The following is a 25,695-nucleotide window of genomic DNA, read 5'->3' on the forward strand; positions in this document are numbered from 1 at the left end:
AACATGCTCAATTACATTTATTTAAAGGTGCAGTGTGTAATTTCTGGGCCACTAACCTAGAAGGACAGAACTGCTAAATAATTTGTGAGACAGTATTTTAAACTAGAAATATTACAAACTTCACGTTTAGATTTATGATATGGCATTCATTAACTGCATTCAATGTTTAAAATACAATTTAGAGACAGATTTCAGCAAATCTGCATTTTGAGATTAATCACATTAACTACACTTAATCTATTAACAGCCATAAAAAAAATGTTTTTTTTGTAATGGTTTGGCAGCACTGCTGTTCTGAGGTCAGTGTATATGTCATGTGTCTAATTATTGATCTTACAGTGAGCTGCACCCAGATCAGCAGTTCAGCTGTTATGGCTGTTGCTGCATGTATAGATTGTAAATTGAGAATAGCAAGACCTTTCTACAGCTGTTTGTGTGTGTGTGTGTGTGTGTGTGTGTGTGTGTAGCCTACAGTCATTCAGATGCTGATGTGTTGAATCAGTCTCTGCTGGAAGGAAACATTGCCACAGAAGTGTGTCTGACTGTTCTGGACACACTGAGCATCTTCATCATGGGCTTTAAGGTCAGACATCATCATCATCATTATCAACACCTGCTGCCTCCACACCAGTGTGTGTGTTACCAGTGTGTGTGTGTGTGTTTGCTCTTTATGTATTACTGTTAAGTGTGTGTGTGTTTGTGTGTTTCAGACTCAGCTGAGTTTGGATCACGGTCACAATCCCCTCATGAAGAAAGTCTTCATGGTTCATCTGTGCTTCTTACAAATCAACCAATCAGAGACAGCCCTCAAACAGGTCTTCACTTCCCTTCGCACTTTCATCTACAAGGTGAGTGTGGCACACAGAAAAGGTGGAAATGGGGTTGAAGACGTAGCCAAAAAGTTTACTTTAATTAGACAGGAACTATGAGTCTAAAGATTTTTAAAGGGATAAGGATCATTTTATGGAGATTTTAAGGGTCAATTTCCATTTGTATGTCAGGTTCCAATACTTAAGTGTACGTACAGTGATAAAATGATGGAGAAAGGAGCTCTTAACGCTATTTGCTACAAAACAAGCCCAGATGGGACATGATAGAAATCAAGTATTTTTCAACCTATGTAAGGCGCATTTTAATAACCACAGAAGCACGTCAAGTCTTAACTATCACCAAAACGCAGAATGAGATGTTTTTGTCTGCAAGCACTCTTCATGTGGAGTTCAAAGTGGCGCTGGGGCTTACGCCCTGATGCGAATCATGAACGCAGCTTCACGATTGCTGTAGGAAAGCAGATAGTTAAAGTCAGCCAGCAGATTAATATTGTGGAGGATGAGAGTTTAAGAGATTTAATGGCTATTACAATGAAAATGCAACCTATGGGGAGACTTGTTCTTTTAATTAGTCAATCTCCCGCTTAGACTTTGGGAAACGTTTAATGTTATTTGAATTGGTGCTATTTTAGTGCATTTCTATTTTTATACTGTGGAACGTTTGTTTGGAAAATGTTAATAAAGCATTATATTGTTACATGTTGTTTTGTTTTCTTTCCTAAGATGGAAATAAATGCATTTTGACAGGAAAAGAAATATATATATATATATTTAAAATTTTAGCACACTCAAAAATGTAACCTATTAATCATGATAAAAATGTTAATCGACTGAAAGCACTAATATATTTATATATACACCGATCAGCCACAACATTAAAACCACCTGCCTAATATTGTGTAGGTCCCCCTTGTGCCGCCAAAACAGCACCAACCCACATCTCAGAATAGCATTCTGAGATTATATTCTTCTCACTACAATTGTACAGAGTGGTTATCTGAGTTACCATAGACTTTGTCAGTTCAAACAAGTCTGGCCATTCTCTGTTGACCTCTCTCATCAAAAAGGCGTTTCCGTCTGCAGAACTGCCGCTCAATGGATGTTTTTTGTTTTTGGCACCATTCTGAGTAAATTCTGCTGTGGGAGTACAAACACTGTTATAGAAAAACAAATTGAGCTAGCATTATTAACTTTTGCTGACCAATAGTGTTGAGTCATCTCTGAGCAGTCAGATTACATTATTAGATTTCAGAATCACCTCTGAAGTGGGTCTCTGATTATGCATCAGATGAAATGCTGTATTAACATGTTTTTCCTTTCATTTGTGTTTAGTTTCCATGTACGTTTTTTGAGGGCCGTGCAGACATGTGCGCATCATTCTGTTATGAGATCCTGAAGTGCTGTAATTCCAAACTGAGCTCTATACGCAGTGATGCAGCCCATCTGCTCTACTTCCTCATGAAAAGCAACTTTGACTACACAGGACGCAAGTCCTTTGTCCGCACACACCTACAGGTGAAATATCGTCACATTTTATGTTGACAGTGTTCTTGATGTATATGTCTGCATCATTTTATCCAGTCTTTAAAGATGTGCATGTGGTGAAGTCATTATTTCATTATTAGTCATTATTTGTGTTTTGTCAGGTGGTGATTGGTGTTAGTCAACTGATTGCTGACGTCATCGGAATAGGAGGGACGAGGTTTCAGCAGTCCTTGTCAATCATCAACAACTGTGCCAACAGTGACAAAACTATCAAAGTTAGTTTCCTTTCAAGTGTGCAAACCTAGTGAGCTACTTAGGCACGATTTGAAGGCATGTAAGACGTGCTCCAAAGACCAAATAGACAGCATCACATGTGTCCTTTGTGGAAGAAGCAACCCTACACTGCGTTTGTGCCAAGCTCATTGAAAAAAATCCATCCAAAATGTCAGATGATGCAAGAGAAATGTTTATTACTTACATTTGATTCACTACTGAAAAAATAATGGTTTAACCAATATTTGTTTATGCTATTCTCATTCATCTTTATGCTAACTGGGGCATTACATGCATTCCAGAAAGGAGCAACATGCAAATGTCACAAAGAATTGGACTCTATTGTAAGTTTAGTCTCCCATGCAAAGCCCACAGAGTTGCTGCCTATGCAAAGTGTTTCAAAATCAGTCACTTATAAAGTTTCATCTGTATAAGAATGCTGCCCTAGATGAAACAGTAGACAGTGAGACAGCTCACTTGGTTTTGGAACAGACCCAAATAGTTAGACATGCACACACACAAATTTACTCTGTGCTCTTTCACTCACCTGCAGAACACTGCATTCCCATCGGATGTGAAAGACCTGACAAAGAAAATCAGAACAGTTCTGATGGCCACAGCTCAGATGAAGGAGCACGAAAGAGACCCGGAGATGCTGGTAGACCTGCAGTACAGTCTGGCAAAGTCTTACGCCAGCACACCTGAACTCCGCAAGACATGGCTGGACAGCATGGCCCGCATCCACGTGAAGAACAGAGATCTCTCTGAGGTACAGTACAAGCATACACACAGGTTTGTTTCGCTATATGCTAAGTGAGGACATCTTATAGACTTCCATTGATTTCATTCCAGGCTAATGATATTTTCTATTCCCTAACACAAATCTGTGCACATCAGTAGATTAAAAGCTAAACCTAATTTGAAATGGTGCATAGTTCTTTGAACGCAAGCGCTACTATTCAGTCATGTCGAGCTGTGTATAATCCATTAAAAGAAGAACATCCATTTAATATATGCCCCATTGTTTCCCTCTCTTTATCATCGTGCAAAAGGCAAAATGGATCATGTTGCATACACATACACACATATTCACATGAAGAATGGAGACCTCTCTGTGGTACAAACACATCTTCATACACCTGTAACCAGGGTTCCCACACTTTTTGACCAATGAATTTCCATGATTTTTCCATGACTTTTCCATGATTTTCCAGTTACTTGGATTACTGGGGAAGGATTTTTAAAAATAATTTACAGGGACCACATTCACAAAGAGCAATTTCTCGCCAATGAAATGTTGTAAAGCATAACATAACTTGGAAATTAGATTGACCTAATTTCCATGATTTTTCCAGGCCTGGAAATCCCTATTTTAAAATTCCCTGCTAATTCCAGGTTTTCCTTGGCCCTGGAAACTCTTTGTAACAATTGAAATGTATGTTTCTCTGGTTTGATTCTCTTCAGGCAGCCATGTGTTATGTGCATGTAGCAGCGCTGGTGGCCGAGTACCTGCGAAGGAAAGGTTAGACCCACACACACACACACTCACTTGTGTTGATGCCATTGTAGTAATTGGACCATCAGCCTTTCGCACTCATCTTTTTTTTTCTTCTTGTTGTCAGACAGATAGAGTGCCCACTCACTTTTTTAGCATCCTTGGTTCCGGAAGTATTTTTCCCATTAATTTTTTTTCATAGGAATTTCAAATCTCCAAAATCTTCATTAAAGTGTTGTAAACCATGAACCAAACCAACCAGCTTTGTAATGAATCACAACATTATGAATTGACTGCAAATAGGTTTTTGAAAACCATAAAAAAGGCTACGGTACAAGACTGTGTTATTAATTTGTTTTGTGAGAGAAACAACTGCTCGTCCCATAAAGCTGGGATTTTGTATCTTTTAATGTTTTTCATAATCAGAAAGAATCATGACTGTATTTAATGCTGTAATATCCCATATTAAAGGTGAAGTGTGTAATTTCTGTGCCACTAGCATCACCAAACAGATCTGCAAAAATAAACATTGTTTTCAAACAGGTTTCCAAAAACTCCCCCTGTCTGCCAGTGGTCAGGCAAACAGATAGTCCCGCCCCAAACTCATGGTAATATGTTAGACCCCACAAACAAACAAAGCAATATTTTAAAGTGCCATAGTATACACGTTTAAGTGAAATCAACCAACAAATGGCTTACTTAGGCCATGCCCACACTAATACGTTTTTTTGGAAACGCATCTTTTTCTGTATATCTTGACCTTCCGTCCACACTGAGATGATGTTTTTGACAGCGAAAATTGAGCTTTTCAAAAACACGCTCCCAAGTGGATAAATGTGAAAACGCTGTCTTCACGTTGTAGTGTGGACAGGGAAATCTGAGATATTTATAAACGATGATGTTTTTGTTGTCATGTGATGCAGTTATGTGATCCATTTCAACCCAAAACTATCAAGATGGTGGCCCATGTTGTAGCGGCTTTGTTGTGCCTGCTAGTCACTTAGCATTGTTACTATGTACAACCTTCACATTGTATTCCTTCAAAGGCGACAGAAAGTTTACTCTAGTCAACAATTGATTGTTGTCCGGCGACGGAACACAAGGACAATTGCGTTTCACACTGTACATGAAACGGTTATTTTTTGCATGTGCAGAAAGAGGATTTAAGGGTTTTCGTACTTTCAGTGTGGACGAGAAACTTTTGGACAACTCTTAAAAACGGCAGTGTGGACGAAGAGCATTTCGAAAACGAAAACACAATTTTTAAATGTATCCAGATTAATGTGGATGTAGCCTTTTAGTTATCTCTGCATATTAAGCTGGGAAAGCAGAAAGAACTTTAACAAAAATTGCACACATCACTTCTGCACAATAAGGAATGAGAGGCTGTTCTATATTGTGAATATAGTCATGGCTTAAAGATATGACACTCACATATGCAATCTTGTACGTATCATTCCACTTTATAGAATACATAATCCAAACTAAAGCTAATAGTTGGCCTCTATGGTTGCTGTGCAGTGAACTAGCTATGTGAACAAGTGTTTCGCATCACAGTTTTTACTATGGCTCTATATACACTTGGCCACTTCATGCGTTTTTACTGATCGGATTGCTATCCGATTGAAAAAGCTCATTCCATTTACACTTGGCCACATCAGTGTGTCTCCACCAAACAGATATAAATCCGATCTTCAGTTCCCGCGTTATATGCAAATAAATTCACATCCGTGATTATGCCCATTCCGGACAGTGAATTTAAAAGATGTGCTTTATTATAGCTGTCCGATCAGTGAAAACGTATGAAGTGGCCAAGTGTAAACAGGCCCTATATTGTGTATTTTAGCATGTCTGGACTGCTGTATTGACTTATAATTATCCAGAACCAGATCTATCTGTTTTATAACAAGGCCTGTCTTGAAGGTTTTATGTGTGATTGCTAAAAATCTATAACTCTGAAGATTTTGAATGGGATTTTTACTTCCGGAACCTGACCTCTGTGGTCTACAATAGGTTAAGATTTAAATTTCGACAACCAAGGACGCACGTTTATGTAGATTATTAATGATTATACTGTTGAAGGTGAAAGGTTGTCATATCAGTCATGTTTCCTTGCTCACCTTCTCTTTTTTTTTTCATATTATCTTCATATCTAGTTCTTTCCCTCTCTCTCTCTCTCTCTGATAAAGCCCTTGTTTATATTAGTTATCGCTCTGTGTGTTTCGTGTTATACTGCAGTTCTAAGAGTTAATCACTGAGCCTCGCTCTAAACAATGACTTTTCACTTTTTGTAGCAGACATGAACCCAGGACTGTCTTCATATAATTACAAAATGACATTGCTTCATGAAAGTGAGCCAGTTTCACCTGATGTAAAGTGTTATTTGATGTTTGTTTGTTTGTTTGTTTGTGTAGGTATGTTCAAACAGGGCTGCTCGGCGTTCAGAGTGGTCACACCAAACATCGATGAAGAAGCATCTATGATGGAAGACGTGGGGATGCAGGACGTTCACTTTAATGAGGTTAAATATATGTCTGACAACCAGTCAATGAATCTCAATAATAATTCTGTTCAAGCCGCCACCTTTCCTCTAATGGGTTGTGTTTGTCTTATAGTGTGTCTGTGTTGATTTAGATGAATATTAGTACAGTAAAAAGGAGTCGATATCTGAATGTCTGTGTAGCAGATCTTAATTATCAGTAAGCTTATCTTAAATGTGACTGATACTAATCCACCATTAGTGCACTTTGACTGAGAGATAAAACACAAAATCACATCACACAGTCAGCAAGCACAGAAATAAAAGCCTTCAGAGCCTCTGAAGAAAAGTTGGCATAACAATTGAGTAATTGTGTTTATTTTGTCCTTTTCGTAGTGAAAAATCCAAAGGTGCATGGGGTTAAGTCATGTGCCAGCTGACAAAATTAATATTGTTATTAATCACTATTTGTACAGTTAAATCTGATTTAATATTTTCTTCAAACATTAATTTGGTTATACATTTGGTTACAAATATGTATTTGTGAGTGAATGTCATTGCATTCGAGAATAGCAAACCAAGTGGCTTCTCCAAACAAATAGTGCTAGACCTTTTCTTAGAACTAGCTTCACATTTCTCACCCACTTCTGAAAAGGCATTTTTACTACCTGGTGTCAATGTGTTTTTTTAGTGGATATATGAAGTCTGTTCCCCTCATGCCCCTCAGTTCCACAAACTTTTAAAAACCATAAAGTGTCTAAATACATTTGCCTTCATTTTAAACAGTATATGTATTGTTTCATCATTTAAAACCTAACAAATTTATTTTAGTGAAATGTTTTGCTTGAAAAGTGTGCTTGTGCAATCTTCTTTAAATTCAATTCCTCTTGATTTGATATCTTGTGATCCAATACAATGACAATCATCCATTTTTAAGTGTGTATATTTTTGGGACCACTGTATGTATACTATAATATCTTTATAGGTATATTACCTGTGTGTGTGTGTGTGTGTGTGTGTGTGTATATGTACTGTAAATGGTATCTTCACAGTAAGGAAAATGCATTGTAAGATCTTATTTGTCTTTATGTAATAGGATGTTTTAACAGAGCTTTTGGAAGAGTGTGCTGATGGATTATGGAAAGCCGAGCGTTATGAACTCATTTCTGACATCTACAAACTCATCATTCCCATTTATGAGAAACGCAGAGACTTTGAGGTACATTTTAATAACACACACTGATCATATAAGTGACACTTGATAAAAGAGAAGTTCATATGGATGGAATGTGTTTAATATCTAAAGAAACATTCACACAGGATTCGTTCTTGCATTCCATCCAACCAGTTATGTAATTGGTCTACTCAGTATTTCTTACTGAGAAATACTTTCTTATTCTCTATGAAAAATATCAAAACATTCTTAAAACAAGATCAATTTATTTGAGATGCAGAATGACATAAGACATTGAGTCTTATTTTCAAAGTCAAGACAAATCTATTTGCCAATGAGGGAAGAAAAATCGGTTTTCCCTTTAAATTCGTTTTTTTTGTTTTTTTTTTGTTACCCCATTGGCAAATACATTTTTCTTGTTATAAGCATAACCCTCACTAAATGTTGTTAGATTTATCTGAAAACAAGACTTAATATCTTGTCATTTTGCTTCTCATGTAAATGTATCTTGTTTTAAGGATGTTTAGATATTTTTAAATTCCATAAGAAATGTTTTTGCAATGTATACACACACGGCAGATGTCTTTGGCTGTTGTGTCACAACGCGTAAGGCATCTTGTGCCATAAGTGTTATGTTTCTAGGATGCCGTGTGAACGTAAAAGTAGTTTAAACGATTGGGGCGGGGCTGTGTTTGCTAACCAGTGGCAGCTGTTTGTTTGAAAACTTTGATTATTTTTGTAATAGAGTGCATTTCCGCCCACTTTTTCAGCCATCTTGGTTCTGGAAGTATTTTCCCCATTAATTTCTTCCATAGACTTTTTATAAACTCCTTCATAAAAGTATTGTAAGATATGAACCAAACCAACCAGCTCCGAGGAGAATACAATATTACAAACCTTATTTTAAAGCAAAAAAGTATTTGAAAATCAGAAAAAAGGCAAAGGTACAGGACTGTGTACATACCGTCTTTCGTGAGGGCATGAAATATAATCCCATAAAGCATTGCAAATGACGTATTCGAATATAAAGTGATGGAAATATACAAAACTATTGATTTTAGGCTGTTGATTATAAGTATAGAAACAATATAGTTTACATTTAATTTGATATATACAAATATCTAGGTAGTTTGGGGGTGAAGGGAGACCAACGGTTGCTCCTGGGCTCGTTTTGTGGGCTTTCTTGGCCACAGTTCTCTGACTGGTGGATCTTTCTCTGCTGGACCATGGGTAGTGTAGTTATTCACCATGTATTCCGCTATCAAACACAATTTTTAAACAATGAAGTTGAAATAACTGGGACTGATGGCTTCAGCAGACGTATATACAGTGTACCATCGATGAACAACCTTGGAGCTCATGGTAGATCTGTCTTTAAAGGTTTATAAGTTATCTGTAAAAATCTATTTGTCTATGGAAAAAATGAATGGGATTTTTACTTCCTGAACAAGAATGTTGTGCTCTATTCTGTTTGATGCCACTAGTGGCACAGAAATCACACCTCACCTTTAAATAAGGCCGATGTAATTTCCAAACTTTCATTTTTATGTTTCTGGCAGAAACTGGCTCATCTCTATGACACGCTTCACCGTGCCTACAGTAAGGTCACAGAGGTCATGCACACGGGCAAACGCTTGCTGGGAACATACTTCAGAGTGGCGTTCTTTGGTCAGGTAAGGAAACCAGACTCATCAGTCACTGCAGTATAATAAAACACTTCATCATGGTGGATGAGCACTATAAAGACTCTTTATTGTATTGTTTTTTGTTTTTTTTTTATCTGTTTGTTAATGTAAACATGTTTTGGTTTGAAGGCAGCGGTAAGTCCTATGCTGTTGATTTCAGTTTGCTGTGGCTTAATATATTTTTGGACTATTGGAGTTTTGGAATTCTGTTTTATGTTATTCAGCTTTGAGTGTGTAAATTCAAACAAAATATTAACATTACAGTAGAATGAGATTTATTTTATTTTATTTGTTATAATAACATTGCAATTGTCGTGTTAGCTTACTGGCTAGAAGGTGATTAAACTTCTCGTTTTAAGTCTCTAAATGATTCTGCTAACACTGCCTACACTCGCTACAAGTGAGCGATGCAAAAACGCAACTAAACAAGAATGATCCAGTGTTTATACAGTACTGTGAAAAAGTCTTAGGCACATAAGATGTTTCACAAAAAACATTTATCTTAAGCTGAAGATATAAATAACCATCTTAAGTGTGTCAATAGGAAATATAAATTTTAGACTCCCAAACATTCCTTTTGCAAATAGAATAGAATTCTAAGAATGGGGAGCCCTGAAAACAGATGGCTTAGCCACCAAAGAGCCACCTACTGAACATTGAGTCAGTCTGAGATTACATGAAGAGACTGAAGCAATTGAGACTAAATAGATAGAAGAACTGTGGTAAATTCTCCAAGAATCTTGGAACATCCTATCTGCCAACAACCAAGAATAACTGTGTCCAGGTGTACCTAGGAGAATTGGTGCTCTTTTGAATGCAAAGGTGGTCACACCAAATATTGATTTAGCTTTTTTATGTGTATGTACACCGATCAGCCACAACATTAAAATCACCTGCCTAATATTGTGTAGGTCCCCCTCGTGCTGGTAAATTCTAGAGACTGTTGTGTGTGAAAATCCCAGGAGATCAGCAGTTACAGAAATACTCAAACCAGCCCATCTGGCACCAACAATCATGCCACGCTCCAAATCACTGAGATCACATTTATTCTCCATTCTGATGGTTGATGTGAACATTAACTGAAGCTCCTGACCCGTATATGCATGATTTTATGCACTACACTGCTACCACACGATTGGCTGATTAGATAATCACATGGATGATTGTTAGTGCCAGACGGGCTGGTTTGAGTATTTCTGTAACTGCTGTCTCTAGAATTTACTCAGAATGGTGACAAAAACAAAAAAACATCCAGTGAGCGTCAGTTCTGCAGATGGAAACGTCTTGTTGATGAGAGAGGTCAACAGAGAATGACCAGACTACTTCAAACTGACAAAGTAACTCGGATAACAGCTCTGTACAATTGTAGTGAGAAGAATATAATCTCAGAATGCTATTCTGAGATGCAGGTTGGTGCTGTTTTGGCGGCACGAGGGGGACCTACACAATATTAGGCAGGTGGTTTTAATGTTGTGGCTGATCAGTGTATATATGTGTGTGTATATTGCTTTTGCTGTGTAGACGGCTTTGTCGATCAAAACAGGAGAGTTCTAGTTTTGTCGCGTTGCTCACTCAATGTATTTACCACCATCTACATTTTGTAAAATCTGTTTATATGTGTTTGTTTGTACAGATACATATGTTTGAATGTATTCTGATGTTAGACACAAAGTCAATGAGCTTTTTTTTTTTTTTAATCAAAATCAAGATTTTAGGTTAAAATACATGAAAGTATATCTTAAGTTTATACATGTTAAATCCTTTAACTGGTCACCATTTCTTAATGTTTTTTACCATTTTAATCACCTTATTGCCCTTACTAATTAAATTGTATAGAATTAGAATTAGAATTTTTTTTTTTTTTTTTTAAGTACAAATTTCATGTACTGTTAGTCTCCCAGTTAATATGAGGTTGTAAAAGATGCAAGCATAATAATTATAAAATAATAATAATTATGATTTAATGAAGTACAGGATGTCATGCCACAGGACATGTCAACTTTCCAAAAGTATTTTATGTCAACTACACATCCATTCTTATGTTTTTCATATTCTTTTTTTTTATTTGATTAACAGTTCCACCTTTACTGGGTGTCATTGTTTCTTCTGTTGTTAAGTTTGTGTGATCACTGATATATTGGTATGGTGGTTTGTGTCTCTAGCAGTACCAGTGTAATGATTCTGTGACTGATATGAATGAGGTAAAATAAAATTCTAGTTTAGATGTGTGTTGTGCTCCTTGGTGTGAAAGTCATCGTAATCCATGTGTAATTATTAGGATTTAACATTCATCACCATATTACAGTTTTCACATATCCCTGTATTTACAAATTACTATTCAAAAATAGTTGTGTCCTGTGACTATCCTAGTAATACAATTTTATCAGGCAAAACATTTTTTTTTTCTCCTTACTGTATATTTATTTGTAGACTAATATCTAATTAAATCTATCAGCATGAATATCATTGAAAAAAAAAAAAAGCTTTATAGTTTCATTGTGGTTCTATATCATTCATTTATACATATTGTCATTGCTCTGATTGATTCAGTTTTGCTTGTTATTTCAGGGCTTCTTTGAAGATGAAGATGGTAAAGAATACATTTATAAGGAGCCCAAATTCACCCCACTCTCTGAGATCTCACAAAGACTCCTTAAACTCTATTCAGAAAAGTTTGGAGCTGAGAACGTCAAAATGATACAGGATTCTGGCAAGGTAAGACATTTCCAGTTATAGAAGATAGCAGTCTGCAATCATTAATAGTGCTTGCAAACATCACTATTACTACTGCTTATTTGAACAAACCCTTAACGCTAGAAATTAAACTTCGGTGTGTAACATGTCTCACACCATGGTGACGAAACGACATAGAGGGGGAACAAAAATCCCTTAGGCTTACTGGAGGGACCAATGCCATATCTAGAGACCTGCATATAAGGCCCTTTCCCACTGCAGGAACTAAACCCACTTTTGCACATAAGGAAATATAGTTCCTCTTAGCCATTCAGACTTTTAGCTCTTTCAGACTTTTTTCAGCTCCAACTCCAGGGTAGGTACTTTTTGGGGGAAGAGGAATGATGAGAGGTGCTGCAGTCTGTGATTGTCAAAAACGTATGATGCACAAAGCAATGAGAAACGCGAAGAGTTGACAGCAGCCATGAGTAAGCAAACTTATAGCTGCTAGTCTGCTGTTCAGAAGATTGTGCTAATTTTCCAATTCCCTTGACAGAAATAACATAAAACCAACAAAGTATCCAAAGAGTATCATCTGTTTCACATATTATGTGTGTGTGAGGGGTGAGCAGCGCTGCTGGGTGACTTCAACGGGAGACGTAGTTTGAGATTTCATCGCATCTCTACTATGACAGTTGCAGCACTGTCCAGAAAAGAAAGTGATTTCTGGAAAACTGCATTGCATTTTTCCTGTGATATCGGACATAAATATTAAGATGTTTATCGAGAGTGGGTAATTGAAAACTATTGTAAATTTAACATGAAATCTAATTTACATAAGGAAAGTGTTGCGTGTTACTAGTATTTTATATTGAGTCATAAAAGCCTTTATTGTAAAAGATTGTGTTGTTAAGTATGGAATAATGTACACTGGCGGCCAAAAGTTTGAAGGAAATTGGTATTTTAATTTACCAAAGTGGCATTCAGCTGATCACAAAGTATAGTCAGGGCATTACTGATGTAAAAAACAGCACCATGACTATTTGAAAAAAGTCATTTTTTGATCAAATCTAGACAGGCCCCATTTCCAGCAGCCATCACTCCAACACCTTTTCCTTGAGTAATCATGCTAAATTGCTAATTTGTACTAGAAAATCTCTTGCCATTATATCAAACACAGTTGAAAGCTATTTAGTTCATTAAATGAAGCTTAACATTGTCTTTGTGTTTGTTTCTGAGTTGCCACAGTATGCAATAGACTGGCATGTCTTAAGGTCAATATTAGATCTAAAATGACAAAAAAAGAAACAGCTTTCTCTAGAAACTCATCAGTTAATCATTGTTTTGAGGAATGAAGGCTATGTAATGCTTGAAATTGCCAAAAAACTGAAGATTTCACACAAAGGTGTACACTACAGTCTTCAAAGACAAAGGACAACTGACTCTAACAAGAACAGAAAGAGATGTGGAAGGTCAGATGTACAACTAAACAAGAGGATAAGTACATCAGAGTCTCTAGTTTGAGAAATAGACCCCTCACATGTCCTCAGCTGACAGCTTCATTGAATTCTACCTGCTCAACACCAGTTTCATGTACAACAGCAAAGAAGACTCAGGGGTGCAGGTCTTATGGGAAGAATTGCAAAGATAAAGCCACTTTTGAAACAGAAAATCAAAAAGAAAAGGTTAGAGTGGGCAAAGAAACACAGACATTGGACAACAGATAATTGGAAAAGAGTGTTATGGATCTTAACCCCATTGAGCTTTTGTGGGATCAGCTAGACTGTAAGGTGCGTGAGAAGTGCCCGACAGGACAGTCACATCTATGGCAAGTGCTACAGGAAGTGTGGGGTGAAATGTCACCTGAGTATCTGGACAAACTGACTGCTAGAATGCTAAAGGATCTACAAAGCTGTCAATACTGCACGTGGAGGATTTTTTGATGAGAACTCTTTGAAGTAGTTTAAGAAGTTCTGGACATTTTGTTTTCAAATTGTAATAGAAATTGTTCACGTTATTAATGACCTGACTATACATTGTGATCAGTTGAATTCCAATTTGGTGAATAAAAGTACCAATTTCTTTCCATAAGAGTAAAATCTGTACATTATTCGCCAATGTAAAACTTCGCATCAGGGTCCTGATCAGCCTGTTGGGGTTTATTTGGCAATAACTGGCTGACTGTACATTATTACATGGCTATTAACCAAATAAATAAATAAATGGACATAAAATATTGATTTGCATTTAAATTATGTAATTATGTGATAAGAAATTTATTTTGTGAAAATGACCAACTGACTGCTTCCAGCTAACTACAAGACTTCTTGCCAAATAAACAAATAAATGGACATGAAATATTGATTTACGTTGAAATTATATTGTGTGAGAAGAAAAAAAAATCACTGAACAGCTGATTTTCACCTCCGGTTTGCGGCGAGTTCTGTTGGTGTTTATTTTGCGAAAATGAACAACTGACTGCTCCCCAGCTTTTTACAAGACTACTTGCCAAATAAACAGACATGAAACATTGATTTGATTTGAAATTATTTTATTATCTTACTTGTAGAGATCACACAGTGATCCGAGAAGTAGGAAAGGTGACTTGCAATACCCGGATGACCGGTCAGATATTATAAGTCCATGGACATGCAGTTGTTACTAAATATCAGACCGCTAGATGGCACCATTGACCAATCAGAATAGAGTATTCCAGAGACCTGCGTAATAAATATGTTTATAGAACATTTTAAACATGTTTCCGCTGAGTTAAATGTGTGCTATGTGGTTAAAATAGGCTGCGTGCGCTTCATCTCTCCTCTCACTGCGGCTTCAGGGACACAGGACCTTGTGGCTTACACTCTCAGCAGAAAGACAGAAACCTGCAGACACATTTTGTAAAACAGCCCTAACAAAAGCATATCTTCGATCCTGGTGTCCTCTAGAGTTTTTGTTGTATTGTATCACGTGTGCAAACAACATCAGGAGAAAAATGGTCGACACTACAATACATCATCACAAGGGGTGTTTTGTAGGTGCTAATGCAAGAGGGAGAAATCTCTTCTAGGATATAGTTCCTCTAAAAAGATATCCTTCAAGTTGGGGAGTACCAGAACTTGATGTGGGGAAAGGGGCTATAGATACTTGAGCAGATATTCTTTTGATTTGGGCCAACCACCTAGCTACCACCCAGAACACCCTAGCAACACACTAGTAACCATATAAAATAAGCACAGAGCAATGCACTACTAAGCACTCAGAACACCTTGACAACCACATAATTACGCAACCACCCACAACAGCCTTAAGTTTTGCATGGACAAGTTCCATTTGTTTTCTTAAGAAAATTGTAAAATCTAGTTTAGTTTGTTAAACATTTAGTTTATGAATTGATGTCAATATTCAATGTATAGGTCTGAATATCGGTCTCAAGATTTAGAATGTGTGTTTGCCATGCAAATTCAAAAAATCAGACATAAGCAAACAGTGTATCAATTACAATTGTCCAGCAGATAAAGATGTGATTATATCAATATATTTTTGTTTTTGGTGCAGATTAATCCAAAGGATCTGGACTCTAAATATGCTTATATCCAAGTGACTCATGTCACTCCATTCCTGGAGGAGAAGGAACTACTGGAGAGAAAAACAGACTTTGAGAGGAGCCACAACATACGCAGATTCGTCTTTGAGATGCCCTTCACTGTTTCAGGCAAAAAACAAGGCGGCGTGGAGGAACAGTGCAAACGCAGGACTATCCTAACCAGTGAGTATACTCACTCAGGGACTGTTCACACAGAACACTAGACGCTGTGCAACAAATGGAACATAATGCAGCATTTTTTAAACATAGAAGTTCTTTTAACTTGTCATGTGTCTTAAAAACGTGGCACTCAAGCAGTGTTTAGTCTGAAAACTGTCCTTTGAGTTCTGTGATTAAAATCTGAATGTGTCAGCTGACTATGACAGCATTTTTACATCTATGCTGTTTTACAGTTATACAATCCTCTTAATCGCAAAGTACGTTCCTTATCTCCACAGACAGGTTAAAAAGATCCTGCAGACCACAGCAGAGAATAATATAACTCAGTCAACAGTCATTCTGTGTTTCTAATTTAGAGCCTTTTATAATTTTTACTTCCATTAGATTTGAATCAGATGTCTTATTTCCATGGTTTTCTGTGTTTGTCAATTTCCCTATAAGTATCTTGGTTCTCTCTGTGATTCTGTCTGCTTTTTCTTCATCGTTGAAATCATAGTGCCTTACAGACTGCAGTTCAGCACATGATTCTGCATGCATATTCTTTTTTTAAAGTTTTTTTAATATTAAATAGATTCAAATTATTATTGGTTATTAATCAAATTAGTTGTATTAGCTACCACAATTAATCGAAATATAAATGCACAATCCTGTGGTGACTTTAATGACTTTCATTAACGTTACTACTTGAAGGTGACAAAGCTATACAATAACTGTGAATTACTACTTCTGTTAAAAGTCCCATCTGGGTGTGATTAATTGATAGCCATTAAAGGAATAGTTTACTCAAATGAAAATTCTGTCATTATTTGCGGCATATGACTTTCTTCTTCTGTGGAATTTGTTTTTACATCTTCACAGGTTTTATTTGCTATAATGCATGTAAATAGCACAATATAACCACTGTAAAATTAATCTATACGACATGACGTCATGTTGTACGTTTGGTCACGAGACGTAATTAGAACCAATGAGGTTTGATGTTATCTATGTAGTAGCCATATTTGATTGAAGCACTTAAATCAAAGTATAACTAGTATAATTAGATCTGAGAGTGAATACCAATTTAATTTAGCTCTGTTCTTCGTACAAAGTGATCGTATTGCTTCAAAAGAATTAGGAATATAGTACATGAGTTCATTTTTTATTTTACTTTTACTTTGGTGTTATGGTGTGTTGTATTTTTTGGGTCTCTCCTGTATGCATAATGCCCCGTTCACACCGCCAGTGACATTGTCGCTGGGTGTCGCTAGTCTCTGTACTGCTAGTGGGGGTCCTACTGCTGTCACTCTAACTTTATTGGTAGATGGCACAACTGGCCATATCTTTTGAAAATCTGAACACAGATGAGATGTACTGGCAGTAAAACAAAGATATAATTCTAATTTAATTTGACAAGGAATCAGTTCTCTTGCCTCTAAAAATGGACATTCTGCAGGTGAGAGTGTTTTTATATGAACTGCAACATCAACATATGAATCAAACTCACTCAGAATGCCGACAATTTCTGACACGGTTTTCCACACATTGTTTTATCTTATTCATGTATGTGGTTATAGACAAATGGTATAGAGCAGTGAATACCTCACAACATTATAACTTCTCTGTCATGCCTGCACTCGACACCAATATCTCACAGGAGATAGATGACGTTAGGTTCGCTGCCTTCTTTCCCACTGGTAGTCGCTCCCAAATGTCGCTTTTAATTTGCATAAAGTTAAACTTTTCTCAATTTTGTTGTGTCGCTCGCCAGGCCCACATATTGTTGCTAATGGTTACTGTCGCTCATGTTGCCAGAAGTCAATCTGCTCTCAATGAAAATGAATGGCGGTGTGAACGGGGCTTAAGGGTTTGACAGACCATAGTCACTATTCACTTACATTTTAGCAAATAAACCTGTGAAGACTTTTTTAATTCCCCTTTTGTCTTCCACGAAAGAAAGTCATACGGGTAGGGAGCAAAATTAAGGTTGGTAAATAATTAAATTTTTATTTTTGGGTGGACTATCTTTTTAAGAAGGCTTTTTTCACTTTTTACTGATAAATGAGAGTCCAGCTATGCGATTTGTCTTTAGAAATCAAACAGATACCACAATGAATGTCGTAAATGAGTTAATTGTTTATTGTGGATAAATTTAACAGTGTTGTACATATTTCTTAATAAGTTAATAATATTAATTAATAATATAAATTATTAAAGCAATATCACACAAGCAAGTGTGCTGATAGATGGGCAATACAGCATGATTGCGAGTGTGATATTGCTTTTATACAACAGTTCAATGAACAAGTAAATAAGTAGGGAAAAATGAAGGACTGTGCCCTCCAAAAAAACGCACTTGTGTGTGGAACTACTTTCTTACACCACAGGATCTGCCGTTGCTAGTTTGAAAGATGTGCCTAAGCCTCCGTTACTAATTCAAAAATGTCACTTTAGAACTAGTAACAACAGCTTGGGCTGTTTCTAACAAGTTATTGGAGAAACAAGGACGTGAGAGAGAGAGAGAGAGAGAGAGAGAGACAGACTGAGCATGTGATTACCTGCAGTGGTTAACAGTAGTGCTGAAGCTGTTAGTTTAACTCTATTCCTCAGCTGTAGTGTGATGGTAATTCGCTCTGATCGGGGAGTGATGCTGCCAAACATGCTATTTGAATTATCTTACGAGTATTTCACTCATGTTCCAGTGTTTTGTTGTTGGAGAAAAAACATGGAGGACGCCAGTTTCGTTCTTGTAATCTTCTTGGGGAACTCTTATTTTGACACCGACACAGAAAGTGTCTCTTCCGGCATGTTGAAACTTTGGTATCAGGTGGGCACCCTGAGTGTGTTTGATTACTCAGTCTGTCACGACTCTCAGCTGTGATCGGCAGTAATGCTGAAGCTGTTAGTTTAACTCTATTTCTCAGCTATAGTGTAGTAGTAATCCGAGCAATCATGGAGTGAGAAACAATTCTAGATGTCTTCAAAAAAAACTCACGCACTGACTCAATTTTTCAACGTCAGTTCAACTCGCTCACAACACACACAACGGTCTTTTGTTGCCACCTGCTGGTTTAAATTTTAAGTCACAGGGATTAATCAAAATTCACATATCTAGCTGCTCTTACACGTTAGATTGGAATTACACTAACACAAGATTCGAGGACCGGAACTAACTGCTGTATAATACAAAATATTAACTAATTAATAATATTATTAATATAAACTCTGAATAATTTCGTTTTTTTCTCTTTTCCTTTTTATCTCCCTGTCTCTCTAAGCCACGCACTGTTTTCCATATGTAAAGAAGCGCATTGCTGTGATGTATCAGCATCATGTGGATCTGAACCCCATAGAGGTAGCCATTGATGAGATGAGTAAGAAGGTGCTGGAGATCAGACAGCTGTGTTCCTGCAGTGATGTGGACATGATCCAACTACAGCTCAAACTACAGGGCAGCATCAGTGTCCAGGTATAGAAACACACACACACACATATTAGTCTGTTTATCGAGGGTCTTCCTAGGGACCTCTGTACACTAACATGTTCACTTAAAGCCCAAAGTATACTTCGGTCAGATGCGAACGCTGAGCTTCCACGTTCAGTGCATGAGCACTGAACGCGTGCTGCCTGATTTTTCTAACCTCGCGTCTATGAATGTGCAGAATGTGCATGGAGTTATTTGCATTGACTATTGGGTCCACAAGGTGGCAACACTTACATTTTGAGCTGTTGCTGTCACGAAGAAGCGCTAGAAGATGTAATTGCCGCTAAACATCAGGAGATGAAGGTAAAAACAACAACAGTGTATGTGCAAGGCAAGAACACATGTGTGAGGATGTCTGGGGATACCTGCATCTGCAACTTGAGTCTGAAGGAATATAAAGACATCTTTATTGGTCTAAACTCCTGAAGAGAAAATCCAGTGTCTCATAGCAGTTGTAGGGTGCCAACTGCCTGTGTATGCGCACACAGTTATATGGAGTATACCCTGACAGGCTCGCGTTCAACTGTATGCAGACGCTGAGCATTCGTGTCAAAATGGAAGTATACCCAGGGCTTAAATCCAAAAGATACAGCACACGACATACAAATAAATCTTCTCCAGCAATCTCTGTTAAGGGATTTCTAAACAATTTTTATTTTGTAAACCTGTTCTTCCTCCCACCAAGGTAAATGCTGGTCCTCTTGCCTATGCCAGGGCTTTCCTGGATGATGCCAGCACTAAGAAATACCCAGACAACAAAGTCAAACAGCTCAAAGAAGTCTTCCGGTAAATAAATACACACATTCAAGGCAGAGGAGAGCACAGCGAAAAGTTTCCTATAATGACAGTGTACAGTATATTTACAGTCATGTAAAAGATGTTTTGCATGTGGTGTTTTGCAGGCAGTTTGTGGAGGCGTGTGGCCAGGGTTTAGGCATTAATGAGCGTCTGATTAAAGAAGACCAGCAGGAGTATCATGATGAGATGAAGGCCAGCTACAGAGATCTCACCAAAGAGCTTGCTGCTATTATGAATGAGCCTGTAAGATACACACTCACACACTGATCTTACCAATCTGATACTTATATGTATGAATACATTCTTTAGGTTGGATTTACCTGAATCCACAAATTCATCAAGTTTTCCTGTTCTTTTTCCCTCTTTTGCTCTCATGATCAGATTGGATGGTAAAACATTTCAAATGATTGAAGCAGATTTTACTGCATACTTAAGGCCTGCATGGAATCCTCGCCCACAGAAATCTGCAGAATTCAATCACCCGTCATTCATAAAGTTCACATGCCCTGCTCCTAGCATGTTTGTTTATTAGATATTATGCTTAATTTGATAATGCTTTAGAGGTTGACGGATATATCGGTTTCACCAAAAAGCAACTGTTGGTTATCAGCAAAAATATATGCAGATAGTTTATATATATATATATATATATATACCTCCGTGTTCCTCTGTGGCTGGCGCTGGAGGATTCTACAGTTAGAATGGCTTGGTTCTGCTATAATGTGTCTAAAGGCTGATTTATACTTCTGCATTCAACCTACGGCATAGGCTCTGCATTGTGGCCAACACGTTGGTTTGCATTTAAAGTTCTGTGTTGGCTTCTACGTCGTTCTGTGATTACACAGCCAAAATGCTAATTATACATTCATAAACAAACAAAAGCAATGTAATTTGTGGATACAAAGTATTTATTAAATTATTGTAGCATTAAAAATGAGTTCGAAGTATGTGAACATGTTGAAATTCAGGTAGGCTACATATTATTTATTATATATGTTGCCTGTGTTGCAGGGAGCAAATAAATTAGAATATATTGTAAAATACTGTATGCTTGCCCTTGAGTCGCTTAAATAATAATAAATAAATATTTTGGCATACTTTTGACGTTCCATGCTGAAAAAGAAATCATCAAATTAAATAATTATACTTTGCTAAAACTAAATGGATGCCTTTTTTAAGTCTTTACAAGCATATTGGCAATATAACCAAATCTTATCAGGTGCTTTTTAATTTGTTGACAATTAGAAATGTTCCGTTCCCATAACTTATGAAAAATTATTTACTGTACACAATACTGTCATACATACGGTCAAATCATTGTGTAGCTCGGAGAGTTCACGAGTAGAATACAACACATATTATTTCACTTGCAATCAAATTAATATCAAGTAAAAGCCCTGAGAAAAAAAGCTTTTAGAGTTTATAAGCATAGATAGTAAAATATAAAATGTCAAGCTACCTCAGATATCATTGTTATCACCCCTAGTGGTCTCTGGTTACAAAGTGCACCAATCAAAGCTGTTTTGGTCTGCGTTACATTTTTGAAGAGGTGCACGTCAGCCTGCGGCGTAGGTTCGACGCAGAAGGCAAAATCGGCCTTAAAAACAGCTTGCCCTTATCTCTCCCACACCTGGCTTACCACTTGTGGTTGAAATTCTCTGAAGAGTGAATCTGCCCCCATGTTTATTATGCCAAGGATATGCGTTGCGTGTAATGAATAAGCCTGCACTGCTCCAGACAAACTGTTTCTGTGCTAGGATCAGTCAAGTCGAACGTGTACCTCATGGAAATTTATATATGGCAATTTTAGCTACAGAAAGTGGGGAAAAACTTTTGTGAAGTTTCAGGAGGTGAAAAAAGCAGATACAGAATAAATTTTTTTAACGCATTAAACAGTCAACAATTAATCTGCGAAAATTACATTTCCCAGCGCTAATCAAAAACTATACACTTTCACACAGCATTGCAAGGCGGTCCGGCTAAACCCTATCACAGAAAACTGAAGGAAGACAATATGTTCTTATATTCCATCAGCACTATTTTTTAATTGTCATCTATGTAGACACGTCTCAGATGTGTCTTTGGCCGTTGCATCTTGCTCTCTAATCATTGTTGTGTAGAATAAGCACTGCGTTTTAACACGTTGCATCAATTTGAAAGAAGTTCAGTTTCAGGAAGTGCGTCTCGAGATCCCTGCGTTCTGTTCCATTCTGTTGTGCTCCGTCTAGTGTCCTGTTTAGTAGTCCTGTTCAGTTAGGTAGAGTCTGAGTTGCAAGTGCACATACAACTGTAATTAATGAACAGTGGTATTGCCGGTATTTTAAAGCTTGAGTACTGCACTAGTACCATGGCACCAGCATACCATGCAATCCTAAACCCTACTCCATATGACTTGTGCTTAATTTTCACAGAAAATCAAAAAAAAGTGTTCAGATTCTGTGTGGGCCTATTACATATTATATCATACTTTTTAATTGTTATTACGATTTATGATCTTTTTTGCTCTTCCCTTCTCTTTGTCTGTAGATAAATGCAGTGGATGATGGCATGCGGAGTCCTATTCCAGATTCTCTACACATCTTTAATGCCATCAGTGGAACGCCCACATCGGCTACAATCCAGGGCCTGCCCAACTCCTCCTCAGTGGTGTGAACCTGACCCCTGTATTGACCTTATGAACTTTCACCTTTTATTATTATCTCCACCCCAACACACAGATGTATATATAAGATCTCACCCGCCCTACACCTCTCCCAAAAATGTACGCAGATGTTATTGCACTTTACAAAGCCATGCTGGGTTGCCCTCATGAACATCTGCATGACAACAAGTGTGGCAGAGGGGGGAGATCTATTTGTTTCTGCCTCATCCAGGGGATTTCACCTACTGTTTCCTGTGGAGACTTTATAAAACAATTAAAAAACATTTTTATATATATTTTTTAACTTTTGTCCATTTGGCCACTTTTAATAATACCCATTACAGTAAGAGGACAGGAACTAATCAGGAGAATAAGTGGGAACTGGATTGGGAAATTAAATGAAACTGGTTTCCCCCAAATGAGCACCACAGTTAAACATGTCCGAGCACATACGCTAACCGTTAAGCCACAGCTCGGAGGCGTTTGACATAGACTATATGGTCAAAAGAATGTGGACAAGGGCTGGGCGATACAGTGTATGGGATATTCACGATATAATCACAATGATTTTCTGATGATAAAACTAAGAAATATCGTGAATAACGCAATAATTTTAATGCGCTTTTTATTTGGCCACTGTGTTTCCTAAAGAGTGCACCATTAGACTAATTTCACAATTCTTCAGGACTGCACAATAAATAAAAATAACATTAGGATCCTGATATGGTCATATGTTGATACTAAACCACAAAAGTTATATTATAGTTCAGTATTATACTGTAATGATAAACTTGCCTGGGACACACAATAAATATGCAGTGTTATTTAATATTCAGCTGGGTTACAAAAAAAAAGGTTTTTAGGTTTTGCACACCCTGTTCATAATGCTGTTTATTAGGCTACTAAATATTATTGTATATGTGTGCATATAAATGAAAACAATTAAATATCAATCTTCTTTGTGTACGTTTAGTTAAAAACTGTGGAAAACTTGCCTTCATTATTTTTAACAAGGTTTTTACTTCATACATTAAACATTTTGATTCTGCTTGGCTACAATGGCTGTTTAGTTCAAATGATCCACTGGTTAAAAACTTTTAAAGGAATAGTTCACCCAGAAATGAAAATTCTCTCATTATTCGCTTACACTGATGCCATCCCAGATGTGTATGCCTGTCTTTCTTCAGCAGAACACAAAGATAGAGCTCTGTCAGGACCTTATAATGGTTGTACATGGGTGCCAGCACTTTGACTGTCCAAAAATCACTTTTAGGCAGCATAAAAGTAATCCATGTGAATCCAGTCGATCAATGAATGTCTTCTGAATCGATAATTAAAACGTTTTTAACTTTAAATCAGCACTTCCTTCCAGGGCTCTGATGCAGTTTGAAATGGCCGAACTCTCGCGTGACGTTCGTTCTTCTGTTGGAAATAAGCGGCGCTTCTGAATTCTCGCATGAACTCACCGACGTGCTTACGTCATGCTTCACGTCAGCTGCTAGCAAGAAGTGCTTTTTAAAAGTTGATAACGTTTTAATTATCGATTTATTTTTTACACATATGTATCGATTTGCTTCAGAAGACATTCATTGATCGACTTGAGTCGTGTGGATTACTTTTTTGCTGCCTAAATGTGACTTTTGGACAATCAAAGTGCTGGCACCCGTGTACATCCATTATAAGGTCCTGACAGGGCTCTATCTTCTAAAAATCTTCATTTGTGTTCTGCTGAAGAAAGACAGTCATACACATCTGGTGAACGAGAGAATATGCATTTTTGGGTGAACTATTCCTTTAAGCCTTTTCAGAGCAAATACATGATTATCGAGATATATATTTAATATCGTAAACTGGCTAAAAAATATCGATTTTTCATTTTTGTAGCCATATCGCCCAGCCCTAATATGGACACCCTCATTTAGTTTAGCCATTTCAGCTACAACCATTACTAATATCAATCATAAAATCAAGCATACAATCATGCACTCTCTTTAATTATGCTCTTGTGTCTGAATGAGAGCAAATCCCCACATCCATTTTTCAACATCTAGTGGAAAACTGAATCAGAAGAGTGGAAGCTGTTATAGCAGCAAACCGAGGACCATCTCCCTATTAATGCCTATGGTTTAGAAATTAAATGTTCAAATATGGGTGTGGTGTTCGGGTGTCCACATACTTTTGGCTATGTATGTTATAAAAATCTTCATCCAGTTCTAATAATTTTGTATGTTTTCACTTTGTAATGCTTCTTCTGGCTCAGAATTTTTATTTGTATTTTTTTTAATTACAGATAGAACTTAAGCCTTTAGCCTGCACTAGCTCGTTTTCTGAGAGACAAGCAACATTGCCCATCAGCATCTGGCTGATTTAAAGCCATTATATGTGAGCTGTTAATGTATGTGTGTGCTTCTATGTAATTTGCAAACTGCAATAGTAGCATGTTGAGTGGGCATGACATTTGCGAGGTCAACGTGCTCACTACATGTGATACACTGGAGGAGGGGCGGGGGCTTGTTCTAATGTTCTCTGTCAAATGTAACATATTCAGTGGATCAAATATTTTTATACTGTTGGACACAGTTGAATGTGATGGGGGTTTGTTTTATCTGTATTTAACAGTCTCTGCTCTGCTGTATTTAAATGGAATTTTTCATCATGCTTTATTTTTTAATAAATCTCACAACTTTCAGACACCGTTTTGTTTTTTGTTTTTTCAAAACTCCACTAGAATGTTGCACTCTCAAGTAGTTTTATATGGTGGCCAATGGTTGCACAACACAACCAAATAAGCAAAGCAAATAAAAACTGAAAACACTACGGAAATAAGCCACAGAACAACTAAATTAAGCCACAGCACAACAAAATGAATAAGATACAACAAAAATATTAAAAAAGAAATAGTTATAAAAACTGTACTTATTTTTCCTCAAGTGCTC

At 37.1% G+C, this 25,695-nt stretch overlaps 1 protein-coding gene across 1 annotated transcript in view; it reads left to right on the forward strand.

Annotated features, from left to right (window-relative positions):
* LOC127447283 (dedicator of cytokinesis protein 9-like) overlaps positions 1-25,453 on the forward strand; it is a 151,923-nt gene extending 126,470 nt beyond the window's left edge. Inside the window, exons 39-53 of the mRNA XM_051709060.1 lie at positions 468-583; positions 711-848; positions 2,163-2,345; positions 2,477-2,590; positions 3,142-3,357; positions 4,053-4,110; positions 6,498-6,604; positions 7,659-7,781; positions 9,296-9,409; positions 11,990-12,136; positions 15,650-15,860; positions 19,115-19,305; positions 20,006-20,106; positions 20,223-20,361; positions 22,645-25,453. Coding sequence (XP_051565020.1) covers positions 468-583; positions 711-848; positions 2,163-2,345; positions 2,477-2,590; positions 3,142-3,357; positions 4,053-4,110; positions 6,498-6,604; positions 7,659-7,781; positions 9,296-9,409; positions 11,990-12,136; positions 15,650-15,860; positions 19,115-19,305; positions 20,006-20,106; positions 20,223-20,361; positions 22,645-22,770 — 2,084 coding nt within the window. The 3' untranslated portion in view covers positions 22,771-25,453. The remainder of the gene's footprint in view (positions 1-467; positions 584-710; positions 849-2,162; positions 2,346-2,476; positions 2,591-3,141; positions 3,358-4,052; positions 4,111-6,497; positions 6,605-7,658; positions 7,782-9,295; positions 9,410-11,989; positions 12,137-15,649; positions 15,861-19,114; positions 19,306-20,005; positions 20,107-20,222; positions 20,362-22,644) is intronic.
* Positions 25,454-25,695: the final 242 nt, after the last annotated feature.

Source organism: Myxocyprinus asiaticus, chromosome 10, assembly GCF_019703515.2.
Source record: "Myxocyprinus asiaticus isolate MX2 ecotype Aquarium Trade chromosome 10, UBuf_Myxa_2, whole genome shotgun sequence".
NCBI lineage: Eukaryota > Metazoa > Chordata > Actinopteri > Cypriniformes > Catostomidae > Myxocyprinus > Myxocyprinus asiaticus.